The sequence below is a fragment of the Indicator indicator genome, chromosome Z (genome assembly GCF_027791375.1).
Source record: "Indicator indicator isolate 239-I01 chromosome Z, UM_Iind_1.1, whole genome shotgun sequence".
NCBI lineage: Eukaryota > Metazoa > Chordata > Aves > Piciformes > Indicatoridae > Indicator > Indicator indicator.
The window spans coordinates 75,336,288-75,361,590 of record NC_072053.1 but is presented as its reverse complement, the minus strand read 5'-3'; the positions used below and the strand labels follow the sequence as shown (position 1 = coordinate 75,361,590).

The 25,303-nt window shown below is 39.5% G+C and overlaps 1 protein-coding gene across 1 annotated transcript in view; it reads left to right on the top strand.

Moving 5' to 3' along the window:
- Window positions 1–25,303, top strand: part of FER (FER tyrosine kinase) — a 161,963-nt gene that overhangs the window by 68,618 nt on the left and 68,042 nt on the right. Inside the window, exons 12-14 of the mRNA XM_054398079.1 lie at window positions 12,817–12,909; window positions 16,424–16,627; window positions 20,196–20,318. Of these exons, the coding sequence (XP_054254054.1) occupies window positions 12,817–12,909; window positions 16,424–16,627; window positions 20,196–20,318 (420 nt within the window). The remainder of the gene's footprint in view (window positions 1–12,816; window positions 12,910–16,423; window positions 16,628–20,195; window positions 20,319–25,303) is intronic.

The window sequence follows — 25,303 nt, the reverse complement described above, 5'->3', positions numbered from 1 at the left end:
CTTGCTAATGTTTTGTGTGACTTTCTTTTCTCAATTGTGTGCACCTATGTGTAGAGATAGTATGCTACAGAGAAAAGCAAACGAACAGAACCTGTTTACTGAAGAGACAACCAGTAATGTGTGCTTTTGTGGATTAGACTTGACATGTATGAGATGTTTGTGGCTTGTTTTCTTTAGAGATTTAGCCTGACATTTCTTTTGGCCCACAAAGCAGTCCTCAACAAAATAATAACGGTTCTTTCTGAGAGGAATGCTTTTGTTTTCTCTATTTGTGGAACCATATATTCTTTTTTCTTCCATTCCCTTTCTATAATTTTACTTAAGTGCCAGTATTCTCTTGCTTCCACTACTGCTGTTTAGTATTTACAAGGCAGGTGATTGCCATTTTCACTGCTACAAAACTTTATTTTCATGTGTGTGTATGTCATGATCTCAGAGGAGTTGGATAAGGCATAAAAAGAGAAATGAAGTATCAGGATATTGATCATTTTGTGAAAGATTGGGAAGTTTTGGAATCTTTTTGGAGTAGGTTCTCTTGTTAGTTATTTCATGTAATACCATGTGCTAGTGAGCATTGTCTGCAAGGATTGGTAGAGATAACAAATCAAGAAAATTATATTCTTCCACCTTAGTTCAAGGTTACTATAATCTAACTTCTGCTGTCCAAATCTCTGTTTCCGTGAATGGGAGAAAATAATATTTGCATATATGTACAATACACAGTGAAGAATTCTAATCTCTTAATTTTTTTTAAAGTTATCTGTGATAATTTATCTTTTTTTCTTCTCACTGAAGTAGGTACTTACTGATTTCTAGAATGATGAAATACATCACTGCATATATTAAATGTGCCAAGAATAAGAAACACTGTCACAAGTGATTTTTTTTGTTTTGGCAGTTTAAAGTTAAAAATATTATTTATGAAACGACTTTGTAAAACTTCAATTCTCCAAGTATTTATATAGTAACTTACAAATGCAACCAGTTTCATAGTGGGGTAGATGATGAATTGTTTTGTGTGCCCTCTCTTACATTAAGTAGCAGTAGAAAAGAATGTTGATAAGGAATGTAATTCTAAAATGCTGTTCAAAATGGTTAAATTTAGACAATGTTATAGTTATGTTCTGTTTATCTTATGTGTTCTGTTTATGTCGTGTTCTGCTTATGTTATGTGTTCTGCTTATGTTATGTGTCCTGCTTATGTCATGTGTGTGTTATAACTTAGTTTGTTTCCTTGGATTTCTTTTGCCTCTGTTAAGTGTAGGAGGCTTCATATTTTATTAGTGTCTTCAGTGTGGTTTGGATTCATCAACATATTTTATTGTTTGTAGAATGTTAGCTATATATGGGTGCTCACATACATGTTTTAAGAAAAAAAAAAAAGAAATTACTGTCTCTTCCTCTTCTGTTCATGTTAGCAGAGCCAGAAGTTAAAAAAATCTACTTTTGGCCATTCATGAGCATGGCATTTAACAATTTTGGCATCATATGCAGAAAAATATTTTCTTGTTTATACCTCTTGTTTATGACATTTATACCTTTCTTCTGAGATAACCATTCAAGTCATACATAATTGTAATGCTGAAAGTGCTACCCGTTTAAAATAATGGCTTTGATACTCTTGCAGTTACACAGTTATGGTACCATGCACTTTATAATTGGGAGAATCATGGGTAGCTTTTTCTTCCATACGTAAAGTAAGAAAAAGCTGGTTATTCCTTGTAAACAGCTGGGATTTTCCCCAAAATGTTGTGGTTTCCCAAACTGTTACATACCATGTCACTTTACAAAAATTAACCAGCAACTAGCTTTTCACTATGTAGCTGTTCAGTCAATGAATGTAAGGCCTATCATTTCTCCTTAGATACTGTGGTGGGTTGAAATTCCCCCTCCCCCAACATTAACTTTATCAGACTAGCTCAGTTTGAAAGCAAATGGAGCTGTATTTACCAGCAAAACTACAATCTACGATGGAATGCAATGATTATGTACAAATATACAGTATTTACAATATTTACAGGTATTTACAATTAACAAAACAGCACAAGGACCCCCCAGGCCAAAGACCGGGGAAAGCTTGCTCCCTGCCCCCCACCCCCGCCTCCTCCTAACCCCCCTGTACAAAGGGAAGAGAGAAAGAAGCAGGATAGGTTAATACCAGTCAAAACAATGCAGTCAACGTCAGCAGAAGCCTGTTAGTATCTTCCCAGTGAAGAAGCAAGAAGAGAAGAACAGAACAGAACTGAACTGAACTAAAGATTGTTTTGGCAACCATCTTATGGGAGATATCCCTCCAATGGAATTGTTTAGAATAATCATGATTTTCCTTTTTTACACCCAATAGTCATTTATTTACAGTTTTACTGCTCTAAATCTGTGAAAAATTTTAAAGGCATAGCCCTAAACTACCACAGACACATATGCTATTCTTGCTACTAATAAAATCAACAGAGCGTGGCAGTAGTCTACTACAATTAGAACAATGAAAATAACAGCAACAAAACTTTTATATGCCTAATGATCTGATTAGAAATAAAACCATCAGGAATATTTGGAATATTACAGTACCAGTTAAATGTTTACATTGGTAATTAAGCACAATGATAGTGGTTTGCATTTCATAGTAAGAGTTCAGAATTGCAGGATCAGTATTGACTTGGAAAGTGTTACAGAATAGCAAATCTTCAAAGAGTGCTTATCGAGCAAGAAATTCAGTTAATATAAAATAGCAATTTGTTATGTTTAGCAATAATACAGTGAAATTTAAATGCCACTTTAATATGTCTTCTTTTTACTTATATGGTAAACCCATTATTTTTAGAAATATGTATTTAAAACTATGATTTTTTCACTATAGAAATATTTCATGTACTGCAGCATTATACTGCAACCACTGATAAAACTGAGACTTGGTACTGGGTCTCTGCAATACTTGAAAGACTGTAAGCAGGTGGATCTAAGTGCCAGATGACTAGTTATTAGAGAATAATCAAATGTTTCCACCATTACATATGTTTAAAAAAGACTTATGAGAAACAGAAATGTGGAGCAAAACGTGTATTTTCATCTATCTGACAAATACAAGTAATCTGAAATTGTGGGTTTCTTTTTGGGTTTTTTTGTTTATTTTTCTTTTTTTTTTTTTTTTAGAAATAAGAAAATACAACTGTTAATGTAGAAAGATCTAGTGCATGGTCTTCAACATCATGTAAGCCAACTAAAAGCGCTTTCTGTTTTCCATGAAGAAGAAGATTTTTGTCATAGTAGTGTTGCAGAATTGCATACCCACAGGGGTTTGTTATGTCATTTTTGTCTGTGAATTAGAAAGGCTCGACTCAGAAGTTCTCCTTTGAGCAAAAGTCACACACTGGTATCTGATGTATGTTTCAGTATGTGTTATGGCATTACTCTGTGTGCTTGGAGGAAAGCAATAATTCTCTGCCAGTATCATCACCATTCATTTCTTGCATCTTTTTCAGAGTGAAGGGAGCTAATTAGCATGATGATTAAATTCCCATAGTCTCTAGGCAACACACAGGAACTAATGTGGCAGAATTTGGCTGCTCTACATCTTCTTTCTTTTCTCCTTTCTACATTACTAGTTAAAAAAATCCTTGTCCTTAAAGGCAATTGTTATGCTTCTAAAAGTCTTAACATCTGTATAGAATGTTTCTTGGAATTAGAATTTATGGTTTTAATCTAGTGCCACTAGTAGTTTATTGCTATTTCATGCTGGGTCCAAAGTCTGTCCAGGATACAGGACCAAACACAGGACTGGAAAAAGCTACAACGTATGTGTAATAAAATATATATTTTATATTTAGTATTTTGGGCAGTGGTATCTTCAGACACTGCCATAACTTACTTACAAAGTATATTTACAGATTCTGTTACTTGGTTGTGGGTAACGTATTCCACATATGAAGACAGTTAAACTATTTAAGCACAAATCTAAGAACTTCCAATTTAAATTGGAAATAAAGGTGCTTCAATCTGCGTGTTTCAAACCATCACGCTGCGCTTTCCCACAAGGGGGATTCTGTAGCAAATTAGTCGGGTACTCACAGCTTGCTCCTTTGTCCAGTATCGTTCCAGACACTATAACTGTAATTCAAGCATCTCTTGGCTCTGAGAGGGCTACAAGGCCTCTCTCCTCTCATGCCCAGTTCACAGTCTGGAGCTTTTCCTTGACTTGGAGAGGGGTAGAGGGCCTCTTTCATGTGCTCCGTTGCCAGGCTGTAGCCTTTCCTTGGCTCTTCCGGGATTCAGTTCTCTTGGGACTTTTCCACTTTCTGTCCCCAGTGCAGGGCTCTCAGAGTCCAGGTGCAAGGCCCAGGTGTGGTTTGCCTGTTAAGACAATCTCTTCAGCTGCAGCTCCGGCAGCATGTGGCTCTTGTTGCTTTCTGGGTGAGAACAAGGCAAATTGTCTACCATTTCAGCTGGTTTAAATACTGTCCAAAACCAATTAATGCCCTTTGGTAACAGAAAAACCCAATACCTGAACCTATAGAATGGGACATATCCAAACATGGTCAGGGGCATACACAGTTCACAGGTGTGTTAGAAGGTGCTATATGCTATACATGCTATACATTGACCTGGACCCCAGGAAATGTCCAAGTTTGCACATTCACAGGTGCTTAGCCTATTGTCTTGGTTAGGGCATGTTTTGGGGTTTGTCCCTTCAGGACAGTATGTATGAAGGATCCATCCATGAGGCAGGGCTAGAGAAAGGTTTTGATGTACCTCACAGCTACTTAGTTTGTTTCCAGATCTTGACTTCAAATACTAAGATGAAATAAACCCACTCAGTGTTTCACTTCATATGTAATATAAACTTCTGTTGTCGTTTCCCTTTTAAATTCAATTCACCCAGTTTTGCGAAACCTTTGTGACATTGCTGACTTTCACAATGGCTAACATTACTGAAATTATCTCACTCTGGAGACATGTATTTAGTATTTACTTAGTAACTGTGATAAAAATGCAAGCATAAAACTATAGGGGTGGCTAAAATGAGATGCTTGACAGTCTTGACAATTGTAAGTGGGCCACTCTATTCAAGGAAGATGTTGAGTTGCTCAAATGTGTCCAGAGAAGGGCAGCAAAGCTGGTGAGGTGTCTGGAGCACAAGCCCTATGAAGAGTGGCTGAGGGAGCTGGGGTTGTTTAGCCTGGAAAAGGGGAGGCTCCGGGGAGACCTTATTGCTGTCTATAACTTCCTGAAGGGTGGTTGTAGCCAGGTGAGGGTTGGTCTTCTCTCCCAGGCAACCAGCACCAGAACAAGAGGACACAGTCTCAAGCTGTGCCAGGGGAGGTTTAGGCTGGATGTTAGGAAGAAATTCTTCACAGAAAGAGTGACTGGCCATTGAAATGGGCTGCCTGGAGAGGTGATGGAGTCACTGTCCCTGGAAGTGTTTAAAAGAGGACTAGATGAGGCAGTTAGTGCAATGGTTTAGTTGATTAGATGGTGTTGGTTGATAGGTTGGACTTGATGATCTCAAAGGTCTTTTCCAGCCTGGTTAATTCTGTGATTCTGTGGTCCTACATCTTGCTTAGAGTAGTCATCTTTGATGTTATATCAGCTTGCACAGTATCTTGTTGCAGTTGGGGTTCTAGCAGGTCCAGTGACAGAAATCCCTCTGGGCTACCTGCTTCAGTTTTTGAGTACCATCCTCACTATGAATTTTTCTTCGTATGGAATTGGAATTTTTCTTGATGCGTATTGTCTTTCTCTGCTTGTCATTCTGCTGTACACCATCCAGATGACTCTGTCTCCATGTAACTGCTTTTATTTACATCTCCCTAAGAGTATAGAATAGTTTTCTTCTTTAATAAAGCCTTAGATAGAGCCTTTTTTTCCCATATTTACAAAGCTAAAAAGCTTTTTTGGGCTTTTATGTCATGCGGTTCAATTTATCAGAGAATAAGAGACAGAACGGTGGGGGTCAGAAGGCACCTCTGCAGGTCATCTAGTCCATCCCCCCTCTCAGTGCACAGAATCATGGAATTTCAGGGGCTGAAAGGGACCTCAAAAGATCATCTAGTCCAACCCCCCTGCCAGAGCAGGATCACTTACACCAGATTACACAGGAATGCATCCAGGTGAGCTTTGAATATCTCCAGAGAGGGAGACTCCACAACCTCCCTGGGCAGCCTGTTCCAGTGGTCTGTCACTCTGAGAGTGAAAAAATTTTTGCTCATATTTATGTGAAACTTCCTGTGCCTCAACTTCCACCCATTGTCCCTTCTCCTGTAATGCAGGTACAACTTGATCCGGTTGCACAGGAACAAGTCCAGGCAGGTTTTGAAAGCATCCAGAAAAGGACACAATACTCCAGGTGTAGCCTCACTGGGACACAGTAGATGGGGAGAACCTCCCTCAACCTGATGGACATATGCACCCCAGAATACTGCTGGCCTTCTTGGCCAGGAGGGCACATTCCTGGCTCATGGTGAATTTGTGGTCCACCTGCACTTGGCCGGTTGAATGACAGAACACAGAGAGTTGTGATCAATAGTTCAGGGTCCAGCTGGAGACCTGAAACTATGGGTGTTCCCCAGGGGTCAGTACTAGGTCAAGTCTTGTTCAACATACTCATCAGTGACCAGGATGGACGAACAGAGTGTACGTCTAGCAAGTTTGCTGACAATACAAAACTGGAAGGAGTGGCTGACAACCCAGAAGGCTGTGCTGCCATCCAACAGGCTGGAGATTTTGGCAGCAAAGGCAAGTGTATAGTCCAGCACATGGGGAGGAATAACCCCACCTATGAGGACTGGTTAGGGGTTGATCTGTGGAAAGCAACTCTGTGGAGAAGTACCTGCCCCTCTACTCTGACCTGGGGAGGTTGCACCTGGAGTCTTGTGTCCTTTTCTGGGCTCTACAGTTCAAGAGAGACAGAGAAATACTGGAGAGAGTCCAGCAGAGTGCCATAATAATGATTAGGGGACTGAAGCATCTCTCTTGTGGGGAGACACTGAGAAACCTGGTGCTTCTTAGCCTGGAGAAGACTGAGAAGGGATCTTATCAATGCATATAAATATTTACAGTGCCATCAGCAATGGCCAATTGTAGGGCAAGGGGCACTGGATGCAAACCAGAACATAGGAGGTTTCACTTGATCTTAAGGAAAAACTTATTTACTTTGAGGGTGCTAGAACACTGGCACAGGCTGCCCAGAGAGGTTGTGGACTGTCCGTTTCTGGAGACTTTGAAACCATTCCTGGATGCATTCCTGTGCAACCTGATCTAGGCATATCTGTGTTAGCAGGGGTATTTGACTCAGATAATCTCTGGAGGTCCCTTCCAACCTGTTCTATAATTATATGATTCCATGAAGTACTGTTTTAATGTTACAGTTAGAGCACCTTCTTACAGAGTTTAAAATCCATGCAGACCCTGGCTGCACCTGTGATTTACAATAGTGCCAGAAATCAGTGGTCAAATGTAGTGAAGGCACCATATGCCCAGAATTATGCCCCCAGATACCAGCAAACTTGTCCTAACATGTTTTGGTAAGTCCCCGCTTTCCACCCTCCTTTCAGGAGAGGAGGACAAAGGCCCAGGTGCCAACCTGTCTCCTAAGGGTAAACAACTGCATGCACCCATTGCATGGCATACTCATGCTCTTTCCATCTAAGGGCATAATTCTAGCGTCACCCTTTCTATAGGTCGAAGCAGGTTGTTGACAAGTGTGCCCATTGGCCAGATCCAGCTTCCAGAATCTATAAGTACTACTCCATTTGTTTACTACTGTGCTCTTTCCTTTTGCTTTCTCTCACTTTGGCCGAGCCATGGAAGCTCGTAACCCCTAAGTCTTCTCACTCCCAATGCAAGTGCACTAGAAGCCTCTGCAATACAGATAGAAGCCAGCTCACTGAGCTGCTCGAGGATCCTGCGAAGGAGATCCCTTCGCTGATGCAGAAAGCCGGTGTCATAAGCCCAGTCTTCAAGAGGACTGCGGAAAAGCCCCAGGGTAAGCCTTAGCCTAGAAGGGGAAGGACTAAGCCTTCCAGCCTGGCAGTCCAAATCTGCTGCAAGCTAATTAAGCAGCTAATCAAGCAGAAATGCATCTTGCATAACTCCCACTGTTTGCGGGAGAGAAAAGGAGCCGCCTATTGTAGCCGCTCCACAGGCCTGTGTTGTCAGGGTAATGCAACCCAGGGTTTCCCGAAAGAGAGAGAGAAGATATCCTCTCCATTGAGATCAAACCAAGACCGCATTGTAACCTTAATGAGAAGCAGTCGCCAAGATTTGGCATAGTCAGCTCACTTCGAGCCGAGCCGAGTGGGAAAGCGCCGCTTCACCAAACCCCCCCACCCCTGAAACCCATCTCCAAGATCGGAGGCGACTGACCCTGCCTACCGGGAACTGTCACCTGACCAGAAGACCTCTCCCTGGATCGGCCCTGCTGGGCCGATCATCGGTTCAGGGAGCCGCTCCAACCCTGCCAAAGGAGCCCGCCAATCGGCAGAAAGCCTTGCTCCTCTGCAGAGGATGGGAGGAGAAAGAAAGCCTTGCCCCCACCTGCCGAGGCTTTGGGGAGAAAGAAAGCCACCCCTCCCCGTGATCATGGGAGGAGAGAGGAAGTCACCACCTGGATGGGACCAGCCCGGGACCAGACAAGCAGCAAGTAGCAAGCATAACCCAGCAACTTGCCTCGCTACAAAGAAAGAAAGACAGAATGTATCTTTCCATGTGTGCAACATTCAGTAACATTCTATTCAAAGCACCTGCGTGTAGCCGTGTGATATTTCTAGATTAACTTGCCTCGTGATAACATTATAAATATCTCTGTACATAGTTGCAGCCTCCAAGCGTCTTGTCAAGTCTCCATCTAGTGGACAAGTGGCAGAACTGCACCTTTCGTTCCCTTAGTTAGAAATTGATTCTGTAAATATTGGGCATAATTATAAATACTGAACCAGTTATGGAATTATATTTTTACAACTGTGCATTTGAATCAATATTTCATAATGATAGTTTTAATATTTCATAATTCATAATTAATAACCACCATCCTCCATCCCTAATAATCCCCTCACCGTGACATCATACAACTTGCACGGATTGGTACTAAATTTTACACCCCACCCATATATTAAATAAGGATAATGTACACATTTTTATTTATTTATTTTGTGGGCTTAAAAAATTACATCATTCCAAAACAATATTTACAAATAATAGGCATTCTAAGACAACTGAGAAATATAATTGTGAGTGAAGATCGGGTTTGTGACCATCTGAAGAGCTTGAAAGTGTTCAAGCCCATGTGACCCAATGAGATACACCCACAGGTGCTGAGGGAACTGTCGGATGAGGTTGCTAAATCCCTCTCTATTATATTCCAAAAGTCATGGCAGTCCAGGGAGGTCCCCACTGACTGGAAAAGGGGAACCATAACTCCCATTTTCAAAAAGCGAAAGAAGGATGACCCAGGGAACTATAGACCAGTCAGTCTCACCTCTGTGCCTGGTAAGCTCATGGAGCAGATCCTCCTGGAGGCACTGCTGAAACAGAATAATAACGAAGAGGTAATTAGGTACAATCAGCATGGCTTCACCAAGGGCAAATCCTGCCTGACAAACCTGGTGGCCTTCTATGACAAAGTCACATTAATAGGCGAAGGTCAAGCAACTGACATCATTTACCTTGACCTGAGCAAAGCCTTCGACACTGTCCTGCACAACATCCTGGTCTCCAAGCTGGTGCAGTCTGGGTTTGATGGATGGACCATTCAGTGGATAAAGAACTGGCTTGATGGCCGCTCCCAAAGAGTGGATGTCAATGGGTCTATGTCCAAGTGGAGGCCAGTGACAAGTGGAGTCCCTCAGGGATCAGTCCTGGGACCAGTCTTGTTCAATATCTCTGTCGGTGACATGGATATTGGTACTGAGTGCATCCTCAGCAAGTTCTGTGATGACACCAAGGTGTGTGGTGCAGCAGACAGGCTGGAGGGAAGGGATGCCATCCAGAGGGACCTTGACAGGCTGGAGAACTCGCCCCATGACAACCTTATGAGGTTCAACAGGACCAAATGCAAGATCCTGCATCTGGGTCTGGGCAATCCCAAGCACTGATATAGGCTGGGCAGTGACTGGCTTGAGAGGAGCCCTGAAGAAAAGGATTTGGAGGTGCTGGTGGATGAGAAGCTCAACGTGACCCACCAGTGTGCACTTGCAGCCTGGAAAAGCAATCACAGCCTGGGCTGCATCAAGCAGGTTAAGGGAGGTGATTCTCCCCCTCTACTCAGCTCTGGTGAGACCCCACCTGGAGTACTGCATCCAGTTCTGGAGCTCCTATTACTCCAGCCCAGTTCTGGGGGTGCTGGAACGTGTCCAGAGAAGGGCCACGAGGATGATCAGAGGGCTGGAGCATCACTCCTGTGAGGACAGACTGAAAGAGTTGGGGCTGTTCAGCCTGGAGAAGAGAAGGCTCCGAGGAGACCTTATTGTGGCCTTCCAGTATCTGAAGGGGGCCTACAAGAAAGCTGGTGAGGGACTTTTTAGGATATCAGGTAGTGATAGATCTAGGGGGAATGGAGCAAAACTAGAAGTGGGATTGGATGTTATGAAGAAGTTTCACACCATGAGGGTGGTGAGACACTGGAACAAGTTACCCAGGGAGGTTGTAGAAGCCCCCTCCCTGGAGGTTTTTAAGGCCAGGCTGGATGTGGCTTTGGGCAAACTGATCTAGTATGATGTGTCCCTGCCCATGGCAGCGGGGTTGGAACAAGATGGTCCTTGAGGTTCCTTCCAACCCTAACAATTCTAAGATTCTATGTCTTTTGGTTTTAGGTACAAAATAATTTCAGTTCTCGCTATAGTTAGCAATAGTGATACTTAATCACACAATATATTTAAGGAATTATATAATTTGTCAGCAGTTAAATTTATATGAGTTAGATTGATCCTTATGATGTTGACTTACTGCTTTGTGTCAGTAGAGGCTCAATCCCTGTCTTTTAAGTAAAGTTCAAGAGTCTAGGTTTTACATTGCTATAAAATATTCCCATCAGGAATGAGCGACAGAGATAATACTAAATATTTTTAATAATTTATGTATGTTATGAAAATATCTTTAGCCAATTCAATAGTCAAAAGTGATCTTTATTGAAATCACTGGTAGGAACTTAACGTAAGTTTGTAATAACAGCAAACAAAATAGCACTGGGTGCGGCCGCGAGCCTCAGCTTCACCTGCAACACACACAGCACATGACAACTTGTAACTTTTTATACCTTCGGTCATATACATATTCAAATGATTTCTTGGAAAAGGTGTTTCAGTTCCAAGAAGACTCCTCCTATTAGTTTTGGGGCCTTGCACAGCCGTGGTCACACTCTGAGGGTCTTCACCTTCACTCTCTGGTGGTCGTGGGATGAAGTCAGTGGTCTTCCTCAATTGTCTTCGCTTTGACCTTGCTGCCCTGTGCATGCATACTTAGCTTTTTGTTACATAACGTCTTGTAACTTTTAGGCGCCAAGCTAACTTATGCCCATATATGGTTCTGGCATGTAATAAGCAACTCGACCTCTGAATACATGTAACATCAATTTAGCACAAATCACACCTCTCACATGTAAAAACTGTGCCACAAATTATTTACAGTTGATACTTACAGGTACCGGTGTTCAGCTGGAAGAACTATCTGTTCAGAATGTGTATGTGTATGGACACTTTGAACAGTTTAAATGAATTGTAGAACTTAGAAATCTAGAAATGAAACTAAATGAAAAGAGACCAGGTGGGCCTTGTTGGTGACCAGCAAGCCCACAAACCAGAACGGTTTGGCACAAACCTTAACAGAAACTTTATAAAGGAATACTTGGCTTACTCACGAACTAAGAACCTCTGAGGAATGTTTCCTTGATACTGTGTTTATAGTCCAGAAATACGGACATGCCATAATAAGGCACCGACTGCGTGGTGCCGCGTAGTTGCTGCTTCTCCCGGAGTAAAAGGTCCTTGTGTCTTCCGGGAAAACTTCAGAGGCTTTTGCAGCTTAGTCCGTGGAGCGTGTTGCATGAGAAGGGTTTCCCGCTCAGGGGGAAAAGCCTTGTCTCCGAGGTTTGCAGGGCATGGCAAAGCAGCTTCTCTGTGAGGGAGGGGGCGACTTCCTCCGTGGCTCACAGGGTTCAGTCGGGAGGATGTCACCGCTCAGGGCAGGTTGGGGAGCTGTAGCAGTCTGGACAGGTGGTACGTACACACTATCAGGGTTCCCTCACTCGGCGATGGGTCAGGCAATGTTTGGCTCTGTCCGTGGGACAGGGTCCCACAGTGTGGGATTGCCCGTAGCCAGGCAATGAGCAGAGCACTCGGGAACGCTGGTTCAAGTGCCGGGCAAAGCAGACTCTTGGGCAATGCAGTGCGTGAGGCAAACACAAGCACGAACACGGGCATGGGGCACATGTTTACCAAAACAGCCCCTCTTTACATTTGGCACAATGAATACTGGTCCAACGAGCATCCTTTGTAAACAGAATAATTAACCAATGAAGTGATGCTTTGCCAGACATAGTATAAGCATACTCCGTGAACGAGGCCAGCACAAGCATATGGTGTGAACTGTATTTACCACAGAGGTGGAAAATGTGCCCAGGCAGGTTGTTTACCTGGACTCAGTGGTGCTTTGCCCCTTTGTCAATAAGGAGGGGGAAGAGGGGTTTTGAGCCAAACATGTAGGGACATGTCCTGGCAATATTTGGGACATAATCTGGGACATAAGCATCATTCACCACGTACATTCTCTCATAACTCAATTATTATACCAATTTGCTTATTTCACTGGTGATACTGCTTTTTCTCCTAGGACAAGAAGGACAGAGTCTCAAGATTTGACACTATACGTCATTCAATAGCTGGAATTATAAGGTCTCCAAAATCAATGTTGGGCTCATCATCGGTAAGTGGTATCGATACCACATTTCTGTAGCACATTAAGTTATTTTTACATCTTAAATAGTATTTTTTTCTGAAGCATCGTACATTTCCAACTATATGGATAAAAAATACATTAGAAAAATTTTATAAAAATATTATTCTGATTCATTGGCAGACATGATAATATCATGGCATAATAGCATGCCACAGCAAGTGTTATACTTTAGGGAAAAAAAAGAGAAACTATTCTTTGCAGCTTCCAAGCTATTGATGTACTTTTAAGACTGCTCTTCCAAGTGAGTGACTTACTGGAAATACAGTGTATTACTGTATTCTGGAGCAGGTCAAATGGTCAAGCATGCAATAAATTATATTCCCCCATATTTTAAAAAAGTGCACCACTATATAAGCATGCTACTACTGTTAATATTACTACTATTACTGCTTCCTCAGTAACTGGTACTATTAAAGTTACTAGGTATACAACTTTCTTCAGTCTCTACCTAAAATGCCTGCTGAGTATCTCTTCTACTTGGATTTTGTTCAAGATGAATAAATTTAGTTGTTACTTTTGCTTTTGTATTGTCTCTGTTGTCATATAAAAGCTTGCAAAACTGTTCAGAATAATTGACCACCACTTATGAAGTTCTCATTTTGCATCAAAACCTTCCTTCTCCATTTTCCTGAACTGAAACATGCAATCATCCAAAATGTCGCAATGAAGAACCCCCAAAAACCAAAAGGAACCTACCCCAAACCAACCACCCAACTGAGCTAATTCACCATAACTACTTTTATGGTTGATGGAGAGAATGAAACACTCCGTGTATGTGCCCTAAGCATCAAAACTCTTGGGGTTGTCAGTGGAGACTGTGTCTCGACAGCTAGACATCACTCTTGCTGTGTAACCACAGCACATTGGAGAAGACAGTATAACAGAACCTTGGCAGTGCAGGGTTCATGGTTTGACTTAATGATCTTGAAGATCACTTCCAGATGAAACAATTCTATGATTCTAGACAAAACCAAACCATACCAAGCAAACAAACAAAAAATCCCAGCCAACCAAATGAAAACAAGAACAATAATAAACACAAAATAAAACAACAAAATCAAAAGTTGGGTAGAATTTAAAAATTTTTTAAAACTGGCTTTTAATTGTGATCTTGTCATCTGAAACATTAGCTCAGAATTCAAATTTTGAGAAAACTTTAGAATTAATGGGCCTTCAATCCTGTTGCAGGATTGAACCATTAAAGAACTCAGTGGTCTTTATTTAAGCTAAACGATATTCAGAATGTGTGGAAGATAACGGAAATTGCATCTGTATATGTATACATGAATAATGAATATATGAGATTAAATTAGGAAGGCTTTTTGTGTATGACAAATATGAAAGCATGTTTGGAAAGTTATAGAAAAAAGTCTTGCTAAAATATTAAAATACCCCTGGATACAAACAAAATCACATTATGTGATTATTGGGTTATCAGATTTTTAGTTGATATAGAAATACAGTATTTTGTCTTAAAATGTATATTACTGTGATCTCTGTTCCTCATGTAGGTGAGACATAGCCTTAGACTTTATCTATTTGTATATGAAAAACAACTTATTATGATAACCTAGTCTAGTAGGAGGTGTCCCTGCCCACGGCAGATCCAGATCTTTAAAGTCCCTTCCAACCCAAACCATTCCGTGAGTCGATGGTTTTACAATTTTGAAAAAGAAGTAAAATACTACCTAAAACTAGGGTTCCAGATCCTACTGTCAGTGTCTGACAATATGAGGCTCTTAAATATGTTCTTCAGTTTTCCATAAGGATATTTTTAGGGATAATTTAGAAAGGTGGCCAAGAAACCACAAAGGCATTTTTATACCAGAAACTTTACTATAAAAGTGCTAAAAAATTACAGATATTTGAAAACAAAAAGTTCTCATTAGATGCCCCTTCTTCAGCCTATTTATTCCCACTCTGAGATTATTCTTAATGTTTTTTTGGCTAGGTAAGTCTTCTTAATGTAAATATCACTTCAGCAAGACCTTAAATTAAGGATAGCCTCCACCATGGTCATAGCTATGGAGAATGAGGGTTGTAAGCAGTTCCAGTCTGTTTCATGTTGTTTCTGCCCCTCCTTCTTCTTCAGGGACAAAACTCGCAGTGCTACCCAGTGTCAATGTGGTATCCCTCTCACAGGAGACAGTCCTCCATGAAATTCTCTAACAGCATGGGTCTCGTTCATGGACTGTGATCCTGCCATGAATGGTTCCCCCAGGAATCATGGCCACCTTCTGGAACAGCCACTTGCTCCACTGTGAGGTTATCCACGGTCTGTAGGTGGGATTCTACCCCACCATATACCTCTAAGGGCTACAGGGGTTCAGCTTTTTAACTCATCACAGTCTGAAGGGGAATGGGGTGCTTTGTTGTGCCTCCTCTACTGCCTCCCACCTCACTGACATGGATATTCATTGTTTTCCCTCAAGTCCCACTTCTGTCTAAAACGAAACAACTCCCAAAATAAAAGAGCCACCCCAACAAATTTTTCCTCTTAAATATGTTATTGTAAGGTGCTGATTGGCTTGGCCTTGGCCAGAAGTAGGTTTACTATGGAGCTGGGGGAGCTTCTCAAAGCTCACCTCACCCGCTCCCCAGACTCCGCTAGATACAGGCTGCACAGTGCTGTAATCTAAAATGCAGTTGTGCAGATTTGCCTGGGACACCTGTCTTTTAAACCGACAATACAGTATGCACTGTGTTATTTTGTGTGTTATTTTTACCATTCTGGCAGTGATAATTTATATGAGCTCTGGTACTAATGATTTTGAATGATACACAGCTTAAGTAAGGCCTAGTGATAACAAATACATCTGAAATGATCATTGAATAGAATGCAAAATTTGGCCTCAATGTTTTCTCAAACAATATATACTTGTTAAAATTAGTGTGTGGAATTATAGGTTAAAAGTTGTTGACTTCCCTTTGTAGCCAATGAAAGTAATTTCTGAAAGTCTTTGTGTCTTTAAAACTTTATGTTCATACTTTAAACACAGGTGCATATTCTGTGCTACAGGAAAAATGTACTGTGGAGCTATTAATTGATTTGGGATGTATTTGGTAAATTCTGTTAAAACAATGTATCCAATTTCAACGCTTTGTATAAATCAGTTTCTTATGTTTTTATGCCTGGATAAAGAAGTGGCTCATTTTGAATGTTTTTTAACAGCACATCAGAATCTGTGAGAAAGAGCTGATTGATATGGCTCAGGAAAATAGCAGGATAAGTGAAAATATTATGTGTTTTTAGGGACATTTCTATGAACTTCAGCTTTCTATGTATTTTTTTTTTAGGTAATAGAAAAGATCAGTATGTCTTTTATGTAAATGTAGGAGCCTTGATTTTGATTTTTAGTAGAAATATATAATGTGGATACAAGAAATAAAAATTAATTGTTGTTTAACATGCTTTTCATGTAGAAGTAAACTCTAAAAATGTACTGTTAAAGTAACATTTTTCTTTTGTATTTTTCCCAAGTTTTTTGATGTGATTTCAATCACTGAGAAACCATTAGCTGAGCAAGACTGGTATCATGGTGCAATTCCAAGAGTAGAAGCACAGGAGCTGTTAAAACATCAAGGAGACTTCTTGGTGCGAGAGAGCCACGGGAAACCTGGTGAATATGTCCTTTCTGTGTTTTCAGATGGACAACGGAGACACTTTATTATACAATATGCTGATGTACGTCTCTGATACAGTACTGAATATTCAATGTTGGGAAGTTTATATTTTCAGCTAAACAGGTTAGGGTCTGTGTAAGGTACTATGGCAAATGGCATTAGCCATGTCCATCAGTGCTGAAATAAGGGGAAAAGGGAATTTTGGGAAACAAAGGAGAAATATTAGATATGACATCTTTTATCTTGTACTGCAAAGCCAAGGTGTTTCTGTAATTGTTTTAAATCCAGAACTTATTATTACTGATCTATGCACGTACATTTATTTATTTTTAAACCCATTTTCCCAGTTGCTGCTAATTCAGTTACGTCAAATTCAGACTATAAAGATTCCATAGAAACTTGATGAAAAATGCAAACAGTCATGGAGAAGAAAATAATCTGTGTTTGATTATACCACTCGCTCACGATGCTTATGTTCTTTTTAGTGCTATGATTATTGTTTTGTTCAGTATACACAAGCACTTGTGGATGTTGCACAGTATGCATACTTCTAAGAATTAGAATTTATGTCCTTATCAGTGTAACAGGGAAAATGGGTCAATTTAAACAGTATGTTGATTTTCCTATACCTTTACCCAATGTATCTATTTTTATTCTAATACACTACTTGTTTTTAAAAATGTAGATCCTTTTCTTTTATACCTTTCAGAACTTCAAACTAATTCAAAATATGACACTTCTAACAATACTAGAAACTGTTCTTGGAGTGTGACATAGCATCAAATCATTCTCAGTTTTGAGAATTCTCAGTATTTCAGTCTTTTGTAGTAAAATCTCCCAAATATAGAAAAGTACACAATCAATGTTCACACTGAGGGAATTGTCTTGTCTAAGTCCCGGTATGATCTAGCATCTCTGGGTATAGCTAGTGTTGTATACCCGCGTCATTTCTTTCTAATGAGAGGCAGTGATATTTTTCAAACTTCATAAAATTTGGAAGGCTTCAGTAGGATTATGGACACTTGTTTAGCTGAAGTTTTTCATTAATTTTCACTGAGGGTGTTTCTTGTAGTAGTAAATCTCCACACAGTGTCAGTATTTATTTATTTTGATTTTGTGAGCTGAAAGTAATTTAATATATCAGAGTGCTGATTGAGAAAACAAGAGCAATAAAAGCCATAAAGAGCAGTAAAGCTAGACACACAGGGTCTTACAAGATGCCGGGAACATTCTGATCCTGAACCAGCAAAAACTGTATACTTGATGTGGCTGAAATGATTTTTTGTGATTTCATGGCAAGTAGATCTTAAAAAAATGTAGACAGCTAAAATAGCCTTTTAAAGTTATCATTTCTTTGAGGCCTACCTGTAAGACTTCTTTTACATTGTTTTCCCCATAATAAATAAATGAATGAATGAACGAAATTTCCACAATTTCACTACTTTCTTTTAGAAATTACATTATGTAAATGTAAGACTGATACAGGTTAACATTGCATAACTTGGACAGTCATCATCAGGTGGCTAGATCTGTATTCTTGTACTTTTAGTTACAAGGCATTATGTTCATCTGCTCTTTGGGATTAATTTCTGACAATAATGGAAATTAAAACTTTTTTCCTTAAAAAGACATACAGGACTCCTTATGTACTCCTAATGGGTGAAAATTCTGTGTATTGTGAGCAAAAAGCGGTAATTACAAAAAGAGAAAGCTTATTAAGCTCTTAAAAGGAGTTAGTAGATGATGGGACTGTTAGGCTCATATAACAAGAGACATTGCTTTCATGAACATTTTGATGGGAACGTTTGAGGAGAATTTAGTGCAAGGAGAGTTTGTTTAAATCAATATAAACAACGTGGAATCAGGTCTCTATGACGGGTCAAATCACACGCATCACCAACAGGACACCATATGTGCATTTGTTCTCCATGTACAAATTTTCATATGAATCAGATACTAAATGGCAGAGTGAGATATATGCCTTTTTTAAACAGTAGTCCTTTAATTGCATAAGTATTCTCTTTCTGGTTTTACAATTTTTTCAAAGGCTACTCTTAATGGCCTTTAGCTATTAAGTATCAAAATTAGCTTTAAGTATCATCATTTAGCTTTAAGTATCAAAATTCACTTCTGTCATTCAAGGTTACTGTTGTTTTTCACTGTTCCTTATTTGAGGCTGTGTTGTTTTCAAGTTGTTTTTGTTCGTGGTCTTCGTAGTGGTTAAGATCCTGTGTAAATACATAGAATTTAAGAACTCTGTCTGCCCCTGAAGGTCTTACATAGATGACAGGAGATGGACATGGGGCTGAGTCTGGAATGAGAAAATGATAGACAGTACTTGTTACTGTGCTAGGGAGACTTTCTGGACATCAGGTTTTTTTGAATCATCAGCACAGAAATATGACTGTGTTATTTAAAAGGCATGGAAACTAGGGTTACTGGTCAATCAAATGTCAGCCACTATTTGATATGTAAATGAAGGTGAACAACAAAATAAATTTTAAAAAGTATGCAGGCTATGAAAATTCTGTTTGATAGAGAACAAGGAATATTAAAAATAGGTGACATGACTAAGCAGTCTTTACTAGCAGCTTTAACCCCCCAAGGAAGAGAAACTTAGAATGCATTGTGCAAAGAATTTGACATTGGAGGCTAGGAAAAAAAAGGTCTGCAAGCCACTGGTAGAGATTTCCATTGCTGGGTTGTGTAAATGAACTTGAATCATTATCTGTGCTTCAATTTTTTTAATTGCAGCACTTGTTTATTGTTGATATTGTCAGGCTGGCTTATGGCAGTTCCTACTCCGTGGGAAGAGTTCTCTAACTATAAATGCTGAGACTTGTATAGGCACAAGACTTCATCCTGTTTCCCAGTCAGCTGCAGTGTATAATTTTAAGAATTTCAGGAAGCTGAAATAAATGCTTTACTATTTTTTCCCTGTAAAATGTCTGAGCAAAGATAAGCAACGGAAACACAATTTCGCCCCTTTAATGCTTGAAAGAATAAGTCATAGCAGTCACTACTAAAGAAATGTTATGTGCTTCTGAGAAAACACTAAGAGATTTCTTTGTTTACATTGTGATCAATTATTTATGTAAAAAAGAAACAAATTTGTGGAGAGAGGAATTTTTTCTTTCCCAACCTCTTTATGAGTTACATGCCTGACCTGCCTTTGTTTTTAGGTGCATTTTATACTGTGTGCCAAAATGTTGTCAATCATCGTAAATACAGTAAGATCTTAGTAAGATAGTGTTATTTAACTCCTGTTTATTTTATTGTCAGATATTTTTTTGTTTGCTTTTTAGGTAATTAGGAAATTATTGTTGCTTTTTTCTGGTTTAGAAACTGTCCTAACTCTTTAAATAAAGAGTTTAAATAAGTAGTTACTTTGTCAAGTGGTCTGTTGCAGTAATTTTATATTTTTTCATGTATCATATTCCTAACTACCGTTCCAGTAAAAATGCTATTGCATAGGTCAGGAAAGAAATCTATATACTGTAAAAGCAAACATACCTTTCTCTTGTTGCTAGAAAGGGAAGCTTCCTTATGTCCTTTTGCAGTTTTGCAGGTTTTTTTCTTCGATATAGTTCTTGTAAGAGAAACAATTATTTTCTTTTACCTCCATACAGAATCAGTACCGTTTTGAAGGAACTGGGTTTCCAACTATTCCTCAGCTCATAGAACATCATTACACAACAAAGCAAGTTATTACAAAGAAATCAGGCGTTGTCCTGCTGAATGCTGTTGTTAAGGTAATGCATACATTCCAAGAACTCTCTGTAACTGACAAGACTTTGGGGGGGTTGTATTGTTTTTTTAAATATGCTCCTACGCAGCTTCTCAGAAGATTTTTCCTTCATGCTCATTTTGTGACTCTCTTTTTCTGAATATTTTCAACCTTCTGTGCTCTGTGCAATACATTCTTTTAATATAACGCTCCATCCTGAGTCATGTAATAAATCTTTACTATCTTGAAAGAATGATATTCAGCACCTCACAAAATATCTTCTTTTTTTTGGATTCCCATTTGAAATTCAGTAGTAAGTCTTTGAAAGTAGTACTTCTAGTACTTCATTGGCCATGAAATTGTGACGATTATTTATTTATTTAGTTTAATAAAAAGGTGTTCTTTAGGTGGTAAATTTCGCATTAGGTTTGGAAGAGTTATGACAAATCTGATTTGTCTCCAATTTTTTATCTCGGAAGTAAGCTTGACAGATGTGGGAAAAGGTACTGTCATTCCAGCATCACTGCAAATTTGACATAAAAATTACCTTTTTAATCTGCAAACTATTGCAGAAAGTCTTTCAGGAGGGAAGCATAAAGGGATGGAAATACTAAATTATAGCACTGTTCAGAAAACTCAAGATTCTCCTTGGCTTCTTCAGGTAGTTTTAGAATCAGTATCTACATACTTGGTAGTACATTCATAAACCAATTCTTTTTCACTTAAATCTTTCCATTTTGTCTATGAATAAGCCATTTGTTCTTAGCGTTTTCTTTTTTTTTAAAAAAAGAGACTAGTTTCAAGCATGTGTAAAGTATATTCTATGTCCTACAAAATTTTCAGAAGAATACAATTTGTATTTCAGAATTAATTTCCTATTCCATGACTCTAGTTCTTTTCTGCTGGTGAGCTTAAAAAATGAAAGCATATTCCCTTTCTCAAAATTAATGTAATTGGTTTTTTTACACCTACCTGTGCTTATCTATTTTATGTTAATACCTTGCAGACGATCAAATTTACTTTATTGAAGATAAAATACCACTTAAATAGATTGTAGAACATATGAGAAAACATACAATACTATTTTTGATGTTTGAATAATTGTATTTTTATATAAACTGTTTAAAAATAAAGGGCCATCAAAATGAAATATTTTGATATCTGTTTGCAAGGTTTTTTTCTTTTATATTTCTGGATTTATTTTAAATGTTTTAATGGTCTGTTTCCTGGCTTTTTTTTTTTTTTTTTTGCCTCTGTACAATGTACATACTGGGAGAGTGGCCCTGTTTTAGCAAATGCAAAAGATTAGTGCAGTATGTCTCTGAACGCTAGATGACAATAGAATGTATTCTTGGGTATTCTTTGTTAAAGAGGAAAACATAATCTGGAAAACATCGTCTCTACAATCTCTGTTACTTACTTTGAAGACAGAGATTTTCCATATTCCTGACATTTTTGTTTAATTTTGGTACAACTTTTTAATATAGTTAAATTTTAATTTATGCAGAGTTTTCATGTGTAGTTAATGTATTTCGCTAGTACCTCTACTATGGGAGAAATATTATCCTAAATTACTTTCTTGGTAATTTCCCCATTATTATGCTTCATTTCATGGCCTTTAATGTATAAATGCCCATAGGGATAGTCTAAATCCCTTGACGATAACCATGCAGACATCTATGACCATGTGGTAGCTCTTTCCAGGACCTGAATCTATAGCACTATCACTACATTTACATGTTATCATAACCTCCTTACAAAGTGATGGAGGACAATTTTTAAGACAGATGTTTTAGCTTTTCTAGTTGACATGAGTTAGTCTTAGTATTAACTAAAATTAGTGGAAATAGTAGTATTTTCTCCAGGATCGTGCTAGGTTTATGAGCAGTTAGTAGCTGATTTGAGCTGTAGTGCGAAGGTACTTGACTACTCAGATTTCCCAAAGTGCTGCAAATAGCTGGTATCTGTCCATAAAATCCAGTTACACAGGATCCATTATGTCATTGTTTGAGTTGCTTTGTGCTGATGAGCATCAGTCTCAGTATTCAAGAGTGTTTCTTTAAGGTTGTTGAATTAGAGGGGCAAAAGCCCAGTTAGAACTTAAACTGGCTACTGCTGTGAAAGATAATAAAAATCATTTTTATAAATATATTAATTCTAAAAAGAGGGGCAAGAAGAACCTCCACACTTTATTTGACCTGGAGGGAAACATTGTAACTAAAGATGAAGAAAAGGCTGAGGTTTTAAATACCTTCTTTGCCTCAATTTTCAACAGTAAGGAAAGAGGTCTTCAGGATAACTGGCGTCCTGAACTGGTAGATGGGGTCAGGGAGCAGTGTAGTACCCCTGACTTCCATGAGGAATTAGTTCGGGACTTGCTGAGCCACTTGGATACTCACAAGTCCATGGGACCGGATGGGATCCATCCTAGGGTACTGAGAGAGCTGGCAGATGAGCTGGCCAAGCCTCTCTCCATCATTTTCCACCAGTCCTGGCTCACTGGAGAGGTCCCAGATGACTGGAAGCTGGCCAATGTGATGCCCATCCATGAGAAGGGCTGGATGGAGGAACCAAGAAACCACAGGCCTGTCAGCCTGAGCTCAGTGCCAGGCAGGATTATGGAGCAAATCATCTTGGGGGCAATCACTGCGCACCGGAAGGATAGCTAAGGGATCAGGTCCAGCCAACATAGATTTAGGAAGGGCAGGTCTTGCCTCACCAACCTGATCTCCTTCTATGATCAGGTGACCAGCCTGGTGGACGTGGGAAAGGCTGTTGATGTGGTCTGTCTGGACTGCAGCAAGGCCTTTGACACCGAATGGTGCCACATCCAGCTAGAGGCCAGGCAGATGACACCCAGTTGGGAGCAGGTGTTGATTGGTTAGAGGGTAGAAGGGCTCTGCAGAGGGACCTTGACTGGCTGGACAGGTGGGCAGAGTCCAACATGATGGCATTTAACAAGTCCATGTGCCAGGTTCTGCACTTTGGCCACAACAACCCCATGCAGCGCTACAAGCTGGGGTCGGAGTGGCTGGAGAGCAGCCAGGCAGAAAGGGACCTGGGGGCACTGGTTGACAGCCAGCAGGGTGCCCAGGTGGCCAAGAGAGCCAATGGCATCCTGGCCTGCATCAAGAATAGTGTGGCCAGCAGGAGCAGGGAGGTCATTGTGACCCCGTACTCAGCACTGGTTAGGCCGCACTTCAAGTACTGTGTCCAGTTCTGGGCCCCTCAATTTAAGAAGTACATTGAAATACTTGAACGTGTCCAGAGAAGGGCAACGAGGCTGGTGAGAGGCCTTGAACACAAACCCTACGAGGAGAGGCTGAGGGAGCTGGGGTTGTTTAGCCTGGAGAAGAGGAGGCTCTGGGGTGACCTCATTGCTGTCTACAACTACCTGAAGGGAGGTTGTAGCCAGGAGAGGGTTGGTCTCTTCTCCCAGGCAATCAGCACCAGAGCAAGAGGACACAGTCTCAAGCTGCACCAAGGGAAGTTTAGGCTCGAGATAAGGAGAAAGTTCTTCATGGAGAGAGTTGTTAGCCGTTGGAATGCGCTGCCCAGGATGGTGGTGGAGTTCTCTGGAGGTGTTCAGGAGGGGATTGGACGTGGCACTTGGTGACATGGTTTAGTAGTCATGAGGTCTTGGGTGACAGGTTGGACTTGATGATCCTTGAGGTCTTTTCCAACCTTATTGATTCTGTGATTCTGTGATTTTTTTAACTCTTATTCTGATAGGTTATGGAAAGTAATGGAAGGGATGTCCACAGTAATACTGACTGTTAGTGCTAAGAAGAATATGAGAGAAACAGGACATTTTGTTGAACAGGTGTTTTAAATATATATATTACATATATTATATTTAGATTTTCAGGTATTTATGCAATACGATTGGTCTATTAGTTACTTACACTGTGTGTAAACTAAATTCACTGTGTCATGGCCAGCAATTTGGACCAAGTAAAACAATATTGAAAAGAGTGTTACCTAGATGACAATGCTTTAGAGCACTTGTTTTCAAGAATATTAAGTTGTTCTGTTTTGAAATGTTTCAGTCTGAGCTATGATTTTTTGATGATTTTAGTTCTCCCATCTAATAAAGACTTGCCTGTGGGAAAAAGGTATTTCAGAACTAAGAAAAATAGTATGAACTTTCCTTTTTTAATTTGCATGAAATGATGGCTTTTGTATGTGGGAGAGGAGACATTTTAAGTTATTTTCAGAAATAGGACATGCACTTTTGACACCTGGTGTTCAGGTCATTTTATGCATCACATGCTTTTATCTTATTACCTTCGAATGTTTCCTTAACATTCATTTGACATCTGCAAAGACTGGTTTTTGCTTTGTTTATGTTATAGCTGCAAAGCAGCTTCTGACTTTTCATGCAATCTTTTAAACTTTATTTGCAGTTACTGTCTCTGTACTAACCTGTTTAGAAAGTGAAGGCTAAATATGACAGAGAACTTCACAGAAAAAAATTAATAATTACACATAAGTTTTTTTTACTTTTCTTCCTTTCCCCTGTCATTTATCCTCCTTTACCTTATTAGTAAAATTGGCGTTCACCTTCTGCGATGTTGCACTTGAAAGGAACAGCCTTAATTGTGTGACCAGATCTGCCTGCTTGGAATGTTAGTGATACTGTAAAAATATATTTTAAATCAGAAAAACTGAGGGCATTAAAAAGATATGTGTAAGTAATTTATTTCATGGAAAAATCTCTCATATTTACTTAGATTTTTTTAAAATACATGTTATGTTCTTTATTATTGATGGAATGACTGGTATGTAAGGCTCCTGAGTAATGTCAGTGCATTACTGCCCAGTGGTACATCCTCAGTACTACCCAAAAACATCTTTTGTAGGAATGTTATTTTAACTATATTAAATATATTTTAACTTTCTAACGTACTTGACCTCAGGTTTAAAAAACCTTGTTGAGGTTTTTTAAATTTTCTGAAATACAAAGGTTTTGCTTTATCTTGCTAAAACAAGCTGAAGTTCACTGTTCTA